At 41.8% G+C, this 12,984-nt stretch overlaps 1 protein-coding gene across 1 annotated transcript; it reads left to right on the forward strand.

Moving 5' to 3' along the window:
• Positions 1 to 298: 298 nt before the first annotated feature.
• On the forward strand, positions 299 to 12,984 carry LOC137123914 (coiled-coil domain-containing protein 40-like). The gene is made up of 19 exons (XM_067498314.1): positions 299 to 470; positions 922 to 1,058; positions 1,676 to 1,760; positions 2,170 to 2,297; positions 2,486 to 2,569; positions 2,813 to 3,032; positions 7,253 to 7,410; positions 7,511 to 7,633; positions 8,345 to 8,466; positions 8,771 to 9,014; positions 9,125 to 9,307; positions 9,525 to 9,770; positions 9,901 to 10,114; positions 10,354 to 10,523; positions 10,612 to 10,703; positions 10,948 to 11,062; positions 11,630 to 11,818; positions 11,908 to 12,066; positions 12,328 to 12,984. The coding sequence occupies exons 1-19, from the start codon at positions 299 to 301 to the stop codon at positions 12,571 to 12,573; spliced, it is 3,087 nt and encodes a 1,028-aa protein (XP_067354415.1). The 3' UTR covers positions 12,574 to 12,984.

The raw sequence follows: 12,984 nt of genomic DNA on the forward strand, positions 1-12,984 counted from the left end.
AACAAATTTGAGGTATTTAGGTATTTAATAGGCAGTAGAAAGGCTCTTGTGATATGGTTCCTAATGCATTAACATTGCTTCTTAGTTTAATCCATAACGCATCAGATTTAATTATCAAAATTATTTAATGTAAAATCTTTTTTACAAAGTAAAGACTATAGCTGTCTAAGTACAGTGTAATAATTTCACAGTAATTTACACTGAATGTGTCTACTTAATTACTTTGTATGTATAAGCTTGCCTCAGCTGGAAAGGCTGAGAAGTACACTGCTGTAGTTTCAATTAAAGCATTGATGCCATGTTAAGAACTCTGTATAGTCATCATTATTGTATTACTACCGGTAAAAACAAAAACACCCACAGCACGCACACTTGTGACGACACATCAGAAGAGAACTGCGCCTCCCACTCCATCGGAAGTTTACGGTTACCTAGCAACGTCAGTACACTAATTTGTCAGTGCTACGCTGGTAAGAAATCGCCTGTAAATGGTCGTTTATTAGGACTAACAGCTAAATATGTTCTTTGAAAATGCGTTGTATTTATTTTATTGGTTAAATATTTATCGACAACTTTTGTAATTGTGGATCAATCTTTTGTTCGACATCTCTGCTTGAGCTCTAATAATTGCTGCTCTTAGACTAATGTTAGCTACCAAGCTTGCTTCATGAAAGATAAGCAACCGGGAGCTAGCGTTAGGAAATGGCCTTACAGTTAGGTGAATTAGTGCTTTCTGTATGGCCACAGATGCGAGCTGAAATAAAAGAAACAATAAAAAAAAAACATAACTAAACAAGTTACAGTAACGTGGTGTTTATCTTTTTGTTGCTGTTCTCTAGCTAACAGGGGGGAGAAAACTCCATGTTAAGAAGCTAGTAAAGTTATGCTAACTGACGCTAACGGAGAAATTCGCCGTAACAGGTCCAATGCAGAGCGCTGGAGGTAAGGAAGGCGGGGAGGACGGAAGGTCCAGGCGGGATGAGAGAGACTTCAAGCGACAGGAAAGGGCTGACAAAGGAGCGGAAGACTCTGAGGGGAATGCTCCGCCTGCTCAGGAGGTAGCGTGTCTCCGAAATAAACGAGTCAAATGTCTCCTGATGTCAAATTGGCTTTAAACCTGTACTTATGCCATACGTTACTTCTAGTGACCACTTCGGCAGTGGTCTTAAAAAAAAAACAGGCCATTTGTGTTTCTGCAGCTTCTTAACATCTGACATTAACATTTTAACAACTTTAAAAACTTTGTAGACAGTGTAAACAGCTTGAATACTGGTCAAACAATGGGCTGGTGTTTTTGCTTTCTACAGCCGAAGACCTTGTTTATACAACACATGATCCGAATTATGAAGTCAAAGTTTTCCAAAAATTATAAAATTTAATTGTGCAAATAATATAATATAATTGAGCTCCCAGCAAGCTGCTGCTAAATGTTGGCAAAGCTACTAGTTTCAGTACATGTAGCTCACTACTGCCCAACACATTTTTCATCATTTCTTTTTTCATCAGCTTCTTACAGATATAAGTTACCCATGTCTTGGTGCTGTGAGGTTTCTGTGATGTCATTACTGCACAAACTATAGAGGAGCTTAAGCCTAATAACTAATAAACTATACTGTATACTATAGTGTTAAGGACCTTTGCACATGCTCTGTCTTTGTCCCATTGTGGCTCACAGGGTCAGTCAGAACCAGAACTGGATGGCTCAGCTCACCCACATCTTATCAGTGGTGCAGATGAAGATTCCCCAGCGGCCTCATTAGGTCAGTCACATTACAAGCTCTTTTAGGGATTTATATTTCAGTATTATATACAGAAACATATGGCACAGCATTGGATGTTTTAAGAAAAAAAAATAGGCTAATATAGTTTTGATAAGTTCAAGGGGCTTTTACTACTACTACCTTTAATTAGTGGACATTTATTACAGGAACCTTTATTGTGCAAAGACAAGATATTGTGCTGAAAAATTATAGCAGGAGCAAAAAGTGATAACAAAAATGTAGATAAGTGCAGAAATAAGTGGAATGTCCGTTTTGAAATCACAGTCGTAAACAGACAAAAATGCTTTCAAATTCTATATTAGGCAATTGTCAGTGGTGTTTGAATTTCTGACATTTTACAGTATTGATGTTATTGGGTTACATAATGGATTTTCTTTTCTTTTTTCAGAACAAGATGATGTTGCTGAAGTGCTTTTTAATCCTCACCAATCAAACTTCAATGCATCAGAATACATGGAGGATCAGGAGTTTCTGGAGGAGGAGGAGGAGGAGTTTATTGTTCTTGACCCTGAGCATGTCTGTGGCTTTTCCTTCAAATTATTCCTATACAAATTATTAGCAAGTTAATAATGATGTGTTAGTATTAGCACAACTATCAGATACACAAGTTTCATTTATATACCCCCGCAGATTTCATAAGAACTATACTAGATATTGTGCAATCTAATGTCATGTCATTAATGCCATGTTTGATCTGTTGGCAGCCAATGGTCAGAAGACAACAAGCTGCTCTCAGCAGCCAGCTTCAAAAGCAGCTAGAGAGGATCAATCTGTACCTGAAAGAAAAGGTTGGCTTACTGTTTTGTTTGTTTTTTAGAATTATACGCTCTATTAATAAACACCTGTACATATTCAATTCTACAGTATAGATATGACATCAAGCCAAGGACATTTTAATCACTTTCTTTACACTGTATAGAGTGACATGTCCAGAAGATGGTGCTGTTGACATGGAACTAGAGCACTTCTTGAGATTGTCAGGTCAGCTTGTTCTCTGATTCCTATCTATAATCCCTCTCCCACTGCTCCAGCTGGCAATTGAGAAAGCAGATGCCAGCCACATGCTGGAGATGGGTGTTGAGGTGTTCAGGCTTCAGGAGCAACTGGCTCGAGTCCACACTAGGCTGGAGGACCATCATCAGACAAAGGCACAGGCTGAAGCCAAACGTCACCAGGCACAGGATCAACTGGACGAAATGAAGAGCCAGTACTCTCATCTTACCAGCCAGAACACCAAAGCCAAAGCTAGTGGTGAGACTGACTTCCCATTTGGTGTTAGTCCATAATCGTGCGTATGGTTAAAAAAATGCTTTTTATTTGAGCAAAATAATGTTAGTGTTATGCCCCTGGTCTATGGGAACCTAGACATAACACGATGTGCTCCACCACTCTTTCCATCCCCAAGCAAAAACCAGACCAAGTGTTCCAAAACCAAATGGGAGCAATTAATTTGCCTCGGATGTGAGCAGTGGCCAAATCAACAAACAAGAAAACCGTAGCACAAACCCTAGCTTCCCTAATCAAACCAAAACAATACACAAATAAACGGCAGGATGTATAACCTAAACTCCTAACACAAAACAGGAGAAAAATGACTAAAATAAAAGCGCTTCTCAATTCTGCTGTGGCTACCTGGTGCTCAATATTTACAGTGAATTATATATGTACTTATTTACAGATATATCTGCACAACACACGATTCACTAAGCTTTCTTACTGAGTCCAAAACAGGATGCTGAGTTGGTAGGGAGTGGCAGAGGTGGCGAGGAAAGGCGGCTGACATCTGGGGTATATGAAGAAAGTAGTTACATCTCGCCCAATCAGGTGGCGACAATTAATTGAAATGGACCAATCCGTGAACCCCACCTGTGGCTCATTCCAACACACGAGGAGGAGAGAGAGAGACAACAAAACAATTAAACAATTAAAAAAAATAACACACATAATGACCCAGGTCATTCCCCCCAAGTAAATGTTTTACTATACCATCATCTGAGAGCACTGGCATCCAACTCCAACTTAAATGGATGCGTAAAGTTTGGGGCAGCGAACACAGGGGCACTGCAGAGGACAACTTGGGCAGCTTGAAAAGCTCACTGACATTTCTCTGACAACTGGTGCGGGGGTTTAGGGGTTTACTAAGCTCGTCAGTGACGTCAGAGAAGTGTTTACAAAAATCACGATAATTCCCAGCCACCGTGAAAGCGACGAAGCTCACGGTGTGTCTGGGGAGCTGCAAAGTCTAGGATGGCCTGAACTTTGGCAGCAGGAGGGCACACTTGGCCCTGTCCCACTTGTTTGCCAAATAGGTATCGACCGCTTTCCCAAACTTACATTTAGGCCAGGTTAAGAGTGAGGGAAGCAGCAGGCAAACGACCTAAAGGTTCACCAAAGGTTTTCAGGTGCTCAGACCAGGCTGCCGAATAGGTCACTATGTCATCCAAGTATACTTCACGTGTTCACACCTGAAAGCACTGTATTCATCAGCCGCTGGAAAGTGGCATTTCTTAATCCAAATGGCAGAACTGTATACTGGAGGAAATGGTCTGGGGGACCAAGGCACTTATTTTACTTTGACGAGGTCCTGTTTGGTGACATATATGGCAGAACCAACACGGTCTTACACAGTCATCCTTACGTGGAAGTGGAAACGTCTGGTTTGGGAACAAGAAGAGGAGATAAAGTTTATGGATTATTAAAAGCCATGGTCAGGGAGGTATTTTATCTTCGTGTTGCATCGCTGTACGTTTTGTAGGATGGACACGATACACATGCTGTTTAATGGGTTTGTGGGCACCTACATCAATGTCATGGCTAATCGCAGGAGTTTGAGTGGGAATGTCGTTAATAAAGTCAGATTATTTTCGATGACTTTCCTAATGTCAGATTTTGGCGGTTCGGGTAGGTGTGGCAAATATGCTTTTAAGTTATTCAGGATCTCTTTGTTTGGAAGGCGGCACAGGGAGCAAAGCTATGTCTGTCATTTAAGCCATCATCGTTAAGATTGAATGGTGGTTGCGGGACAGACTAAGAGACCGAGACAGCAGGAGCTATGGCAAGAGAAGAAAATACACCTTCCCAATTCAACATACTTTTTAAGCATGTTTTTTCTTGCACGCATTACTTAATCGGCTTCACTAAGTTTATGGCCAGGACGATCACAGGTCTAACATAATCCAGAATGTTGGTTTCTGGACATGGGTTCTCTGAGAGCCATTTCTCATAGGGAAACGCAATGGGCCGAGCACAAAACCCTAAACCCTGATGAGTTTCCCTCGTCCCACTCACTGCTAGACTCGGTGCAGAACGATGGTTACGTATTGTAATCCCAGATTCTATGACTATGTTGTTTGCCCTCTGGCTGTAGCATAATGCACCAATCCCTGCACGCTCGCGCCAAATGAAGCAGTATAGTCCACGCCCACCGGTGAGTGGGCCAAAAGTTGCTACTTTATCGCTCTATCGCTTTATGGTGCGCTCAATCACGTCCGCAATCACACTATAAGACAGCGGCGACTGTAGCACTTCTTCCCTCTTTATCCTTCAGCCTTGTGCCAACTAAGAGCAGATATGTCCTCTAAAGAAAAGCGACGCAGCGGCAGCACCTCCGGCGGCGATGATAACGGCGGGAGCAAAGCTAAGAAGGCGCCACCAGGATCTGCGGCTCTTGTAACGTTGGCTACATCGAACCCGGTGACCTTCACGCTGCCTTGGCTGCTTGGGGGCGCAACACGCGGGCCTCGCTCTTACCGACCGGGCTTCCTGCATGTTCTGCAGGCTTCTACCTGTGGACACCCTACGCTCCCGGGCTGATTCTTTTTCTCGGAAACCCCGGAGCAGTATTGGGTTATGAGCGATGTCCTTGACATTGAGCCTCCTGACCGCCTGCTTACTGAGCAACATCTACAGGAACCGGGCTCGGACGACTCCATCTTTCCTCCATCCCAGAGGCCGTCAGGAAGGATACGATGGAGGGACCCATCAGCCCTGATGGTCTGTTTGGTCCCATTTTCAGCACCTAGTTAAAGAGATGCAGACGGCTTCAGAAGACGCGGAGAAAATTCGCCGCCACGTCACGGTTCATTCCCGCTCTGTGATTTTTCTCACAAGCAACGGCGTCTCGCATCATCAGCGGCAGCCACTGAAGGATAAAGATGGAAGAAGTGCTACAGTCGCCGCTCTCTTACGGTGTGATTGCGGACGTGATTGAGCGCAGCATGAGAGCGATAAAGTAGCAACTTTTTGGCCCACTCACCGGTGGGCGTGGACTATACTGCTTCAGTTGGCGCGAGCGCGCATGGATTGGTTCATTATGCTACAGCCAGAGGGCAAACAACATAGGAAACAGGACTTCCGAATCATGGTTTTGAACATTTGGTGAAATATTTCTAATGCGCGCTGACTCTCTGGATGATACGCGGTACACACACATCTCACTCAGTGCACGGAATTTTGGCAGCAGCCTCCCGAGATGGAAAAACTTTTCCAGCAGTATAAGCTCTATACCTGCAATGGGTAACTGAAGTCGCACAGCAATTTTACACTTGCCAGTCACCAAATTGGATGACAGCTGGACATAATGCGTGTTTCAGAAGCAAACCCATCAGCAGCCGCAGAAAGATTTTAGTGTATCACAATTTTCTCAGGAAGCTGATTTTTAAACTCCTCCTAGCGAGATGAGCTCACACAGCTCATCTAAGCTTATTACCTTACTCACCTGACAAAACTAAACAACTACTTGACAAATAACATAATACCTACGGCAAAGGAGAATCAAAGCCATGTAACGAGCCCCCAAATCATGTTATGCTCCTGGTCTAAGGGAACATAGACATAACACGATGTGCTCAACCACTCTTTCCATCCCCAAGCAGAAACCAGACCAAGTGTTCCAAAACCCAATGGGAGCAATTCATATGCCTCAGATGTGAGCAATGGCCAAAACAAAAAACCTGAGCACAAACCCTACTTTACCTAATCAAACCAAAACAATACACAAATAAATGACAGGATGTATAACTTCTAACCCAAAACAGGAGTGTATGAATAAAGTAGTTACATCTTCTCTATACAGGTGTTGACAATGATTTCAAATAGACCAATCCGTGAAAACCACCTGTGGCTCATCCCTCAGACACCCACACAAAACACAGGAGGAGGAGGAGACAACAAAACAATAACAATAATAACACACATAATGACCCAGGTCATAACAACAGTTTAACACACTCTTAAATAGCCATGGAACAAATTGAGGTATATTGAACCATAATCTTTAACTTTTTCTGTTTGTGCTGATAACAGAAATCTCTGAAAAGTCACACAGAAATAACTCAAATATCTTTGTACGCATTGGTTTTCGTTTACCAAGATTGACCTAAGTTCAGTTCATAGTATAAAACTTGAACAAATCATCTTAAGTAGTTTAAGGTTCAGGTTTAAATGTTTGTGCTTGTATCTCTTCTCCATAGTGTCCCAGGTACAGTCAGAACTTGACAGCCTGTTGATGCATCTTAACTTCACAAAAGAAGTCAGTGAAGATCTACGCTCTAATGTCAAAGCCATGAAGAATGCAAAACACAAAGCAGGAGTGGAGAAGAGCAAGGCTGAGGAGCAGAAATTAAAGCAGGTTACAGGCTGAAGTTAGGCGCATTAAAAAACATCCCATCTTTTTATAACTGTAGGTATTGTCACTAAGTAATTAATTACCAATAGTCTTGTGTTATCAGGATTTGTATGTGGAACACCTAACAAAGGAAATGGAGAGGCAAATGCAGCAGATAGCCATGTATGAAGCCCAGGCCAGAGCTCAAGCACAGGAGACACAGGCAGCCAAGGAGGCCCTGTCTCTGGTAAGTAAAAATGGCAGAAAACAGTAAGTTTGAAATGTTTAATCACCATGCGAGTACTGTTAAAACTAAAAGCAACTGTTGGACATTTTTAAAAATGAAACTTAAAAAATTATAATATGGTTTTTATAAAAAATATTTTGAACTAATAAATGCTGATGTATTATTATGGGTTAACCACCTGTCAGAACAAACAGCAGTTAAATCCGCTTGAACTTGAAAGAATGGTTCAGAATGGCCACGCTCACCCCTGTCTTCAATGGCATTCTTAAGACCACCAGTGTTAATGTTTGGCCACTTAGGGGGTGTAGGACTAACTGTGAGGATACTGCTGACACATTATTATTTAGCAAAACAGTTGTTTACTACATGATATGGAGTTGTAGTTCTGGCTGCTTTATGAACACACAGTAAGGTCAAAATCCATGCTCACTTTACCTCTATGTTGGCCTCTACCATCTCCAAAGATAAATATCTTGTCCCTGATCCAGTTTTTTGCTAATTATGCTGTTTAGTGTGTAGAGAAATATTTAGCAGACATTTTACTCGCAAAATAGGCCAAAAAATCAGTGAAGTTATTTATAACATTAACTATTCAAAAATGAATTGAATTGCTCCTTCAGAAAGAAAATTTAAGTCTTGTATTTTCTTGCTGACTGTTGGTGAAGTATCTATACCGCATCAGTGGTATCATCCATGTTTGTTTGTGTGCAGGCTGAGATGGAAATGGAGTCTCTGATGCTGGCACGTAAACAGCTGCTGCAGCAGTGGAACAGCAGCCTGGTGGGCATGAGGAAACGAGATGAGGCTTTCAGCGCAATGCAGGCGGCCTTGCGGTGAGAAAAGGGGCAAAGGAAGGCTCAATATTAAAATGCTATGTGGAGGCCACATATACATTTAATTAATAATCTGTTATTAATAATAGTTAGTCCTGCTGGGCACATGCTTCATAAACAACATGAAAATGCAGGATTTACAATAACATTTTATATGTTGTCATTTGTTATTTTATTCACAGTGACCATTTAAGTGAGGTAAAATAATTCCAAGAAAAATCCTGAAGTTTAAATGAAAAGGTAACGAAAATTCAACCAAACGCATGTTTTGTTCATTTCTTTTTGCTGTTCTTGTTTCCCTCAGTGAGGTTCAGCACCAGGTTATTGTACTGGACAGAGAGATTGAAGGCTACAAGAAATCCACCACTGAAGAGCAAGAGCTAAATGAAACTCTTACTATGAAGCTGAACTGGTCCCAGGTGGACTGTGCCACCTCTAAGAAGTTAATCAGTCAGAAGCAAGCCCAGCAGGAGGCCCTGCAGGCCGACTACAGCACCTGTCTCCGCACTCTGAGAGAGACAGTTCACACCCTTGCCAGACTTTCAAAGGTAAACAAATGAAAAAAAGCTTCTGTATCTCTCTCTCTCTCTTCTTAACTATGCCACTTTCTGATTCTTGTTTTTTTTTCCTCTTCTCTTTCTTTCCTTGGGCATTCTAGGAAAGCGACACCCACCAGACTGAAGTGAATGATCAAAAGAGGCAGTTGGAGAAAGAGAGTGCACTGCGTTTGGAGTTGGAGGACAAGATCATGACCCACATGCAGCGGAAGCTCACCCACAACCAAGCTGCCAAGTACTCTGAACGGCTCACGGGCAAGATGGCCACACTCAAGAAAGATAAGGTAAAGAGGGGATCATTAAAGACGAATTAACGAGTTAACCATCACCAAGATTTGTTCCCCAAAGCAATGGAAAGTGAGAGGAAATGGAAAATTTGAAAAAGAACACAGTGCTGAAGATAAAACATTACACAAAGGACACAAACAACACATGCATAATTGTAGAAATATACTGTACATACGTAAAAATCTTTGCCTTTTGTCTGTTTGGCCTGTTTAGATCTCTCAGTTGTGGCAGCTAGAGAACGAGATGGTGTCTGTGGGACTGGAGAGCAGCATGGTCAGCCAACATCTGGACAGCCTGGCCCTTAACCAGGAGACTCTTGATGAGGAGATCACGAACTACAACAAGTTATTGACATCCCACCAGGATAAGATTTCTTCTTTAATTACAGTCATCGGACAGAAACAGGCCACCATTGCAAAATACAACAAAAAGATCTGTGAAATCGCAGCCAGCACTGGGGTGAGAGATGTTGGGGAGGCAGTAATCCCTGGTTGTGTGTTGTTCATGTGGATAAATCAAAGAGAAGAAGTCTTTCAACTGGTATATAATAATAAGCTCACATGTTTCTTTTGTGATTTTGTATTCCCAGCATGAAGACCTGAGTCCTCTGCATATCAAGATAGAGTCATTGACTGCAGAGATTGAGGATCTGGCAGAAAATATAAGAAAGGACCAGCAGTTTTGGATAAAACAGCAGGGAACTCTAGTAGGACTCACCCAGGACATAGAGACCAGCAGCAAGAGCATGCTCAAACTGCAGGCAGAGTACACTGCCATTCAGCAAAATAAAATCCGCTTGGAGAGTATGTAACGTAGTGAACGAAGCACACACATCCCCCAATAGTCCCACATTTCCATGTCACTACAAGTTATTGTCACAGAAAATTCAAGTACGTTGCTTTATATTGAACTAGTAAGCAGTGTGTCTGAGAATGTAATGTGTGGTTCCTCACAAAAAAACAACAAAAATGATGTTTTTATAGTATAACCATTGCCACATGCGATAAACCAACAACTCTGAAACCCCCTCCAACCCCACCAGGTCAGCTTGAAGTAGAGTACAGAGAGCAGACAGAGCTGGAGAAAAATGCAAAGATGCTGAAGGGAGATTTGGTAAAACTCAACACCCTACTGAGCAAGGATGGACAGCTCAGCCAGGCCCTGGAGCAGGAAAATATACTGATGGAGACAGACTTCCTCCACAGACTTAAGGCATGGGATGGTTGTTAAATTCCTTTTTACTGAATTCCTTTGTAAATATTGGTAATTATTGCTTTGTGATGTGCACGATTGTGTTTAGGAGGCAGAGCTGGAATGTACTGAGATGCAGATGAAATATGAGAAGACCCAGGAGGAAAAAGAGAGGCTTCTTAACAGTCTGGTGGAATATGAGTAAGTCATAGATATTAAGTTTCTTTTCTAATATATCAGTGTGGCTGCCAGTCAAAAAATAATTGTATTTCTTTGTTATATACTGAACAAAAATTAGTTAATTAGTACATACGTATTGGTAGGAAATCATGCCGTAAGTAGCGCTCATTTCAGCTTGCTTATAATCATTTTCCCTCGACATTACCAGTTCATACATGCTTGGTGTTTTTTCACATGCATCCTTTACTGCTTGTGTGTCCTGCAGGCGGCAAATCATGCTGTGGGAGAAAAAGACGCAGCTCATGAGAGAGACCCATTCAGCTGTGGAGGTGGACCAGGGAGAAATGCAGACGATTAAGGCTGAGATACATCGTATGGAGGTAAACGCCGGGTAAAATTCATTAAACAAAGGGAAACTGTAATACTGAGTTTTTTAAATATGTACAATGAAGCAGCAAATTGTTGTTTTATTTTGAGATGAAGAAAATGGTTTTTAATTTCTACAACTTTTTTGCAAATGTAATCACATTGCAAAAGGGGGAGTCCACCTAATGGAAATTGAATAGATTGGACATAGTTTGAAAAGGTATAAAACAACCCACAGTTCTCACTGCACATCTGTTCAAAAACCAAGTTATGAAGTCCAAAGGTTTAACTGCCCAAATCCAAAATGTGAGAGAATTTTACAAAACATTAAAGTATGACAACAGTACTTGTGTGTTTTTTAAATGTTTTTTTTTTCCTCAGTATTAAGTTGCAATACCTTTTGTACTAATAACCTACATGACATGAGAATCAGCTGTGTGGTTTGGGTGAACGAAACATGAGTAAAATGTAGATGTATGTAAAACTCAGTAGGTGAAATCAGAAAAGCATCTTAAGCTACAGTCTGATGTTTGTTTGCTTAATGTTTGTGGATGCAGTACTGTATGTGTGTGTCTGTGCAGGTGCGACTCAACCAGCTGATGAAGCAACAGGAGCAGCTGCTGAGGGAAAGTGAAGCAGCAGTGGAGAGGAGGGAAACCACTGTCCTCCGTAAGGAGGCCATGTTCCACACCTCTCACAAACAAACTACAAAGGGCGACCTAACTCTTGTCATACACAGCTTACAGCGTAAGATCCAGGATACACTCAAGGTATTGTGGGAGAAGTGGATTCTCAGTGTTTGCCTATGTGACTGTAGCATGTTGCACTGTTATCTTATATCCAGTAAACTTGTTTTCAGCATGTGGCAGAGTCTGAGCAGAGTATCAAGGAGCTACAGGAGAATCAGCAGAGTCTGAGCAACAAGATTGAGGAGCAGAAACAGCAGCTGTTAGAACTTTGCGGCACCAGCTACATCGTTGACACTGAAATTGTAAATTTCCAGGATACCAAAGAAAAGGTAAGGAGCACAGACTCTTTAGTGAAAAGTTGTAGTTGTCTATTATTTGGTTTTGTAATTGTAGTCCGTTTGAATAACTCTGATGAAGGTGTGGTGGCATTGTTTTCTGGTTCAGGTAGTTTAGACTTGAGTATCACGTGAAACACACCTACTAACCAAGAATTCCAGATATAAATAGCTACTCAGGGTTTTCCACCTTAGGTAGAAGTAAAAGCACAGACCATACAGTATGTACCCATCTTTTCTCTTTCCCCCCGGTAGAACCTCGCCCACCTGGTGTCTCTACAAAGCCAGGGCAAGAAGCTGCAGGAGGTGTGTAAGGGCAGCTACCAAGCCTTATCCACAAGCGAGTCTGTAGAAGCCTCTCTGCAAAGCCAGGTGCAGCGTGTGCATGCCGTCAGCAGCATCCTGCTCCACGTGTGTGACGAGTTTCCCCAGCACCAAGAGGCACTCCGCAGGCTGTCGCTCACATTGGCAGCCCGCACACAGGCCCTGGATCAGGAGTGATTGCAAAAGAGGGAAAGATAAAAAGAAAAGATTAGAAAATTAACAGTGTGTGGTAGCAGGACATTTGTTTTTGTGTTTGCGTTGTGCTGCACTGAAATGATTGACAAATAGTGTAATAAAATAAAGACTTTGATAAACACTAGTGCCAGTAATTAAATAACCTGCTCTGCTTGGCTTTTTTTGTCCAGCTGTTAGTTTAAAAGGTAGCTCAGTTGTGGTTGAGTGATACTCCAGCATTTAAATATTGAAGGTAGCAGTAGCGTTTATAAAGTTCAGCTACATTCTCCCAAACATTAATGTTGTTTTAAACTGGATTTACCTCCTTGTGGTCTTAAGCCTCCACCAACCAGTCAGGTGTCATTTAGGTGTCCAAGTAGTTTTTGCCAGATTCTAATAAATACAATACACGGA

This window comes from Channa argus, chromosome 3 (assembly GCF_033026475.1).
Source record: "Channa argus isolate prfri chromosome 3, Channa argus male v1.0, whole genome shotgun sequence".
NCBI classification, from domain to species: domain Eukaryota; kingdom Metazoa; phylum Chordata; class Actinopteri; order Anabantiformes; family Channidae; genus Channa; species Channa argus.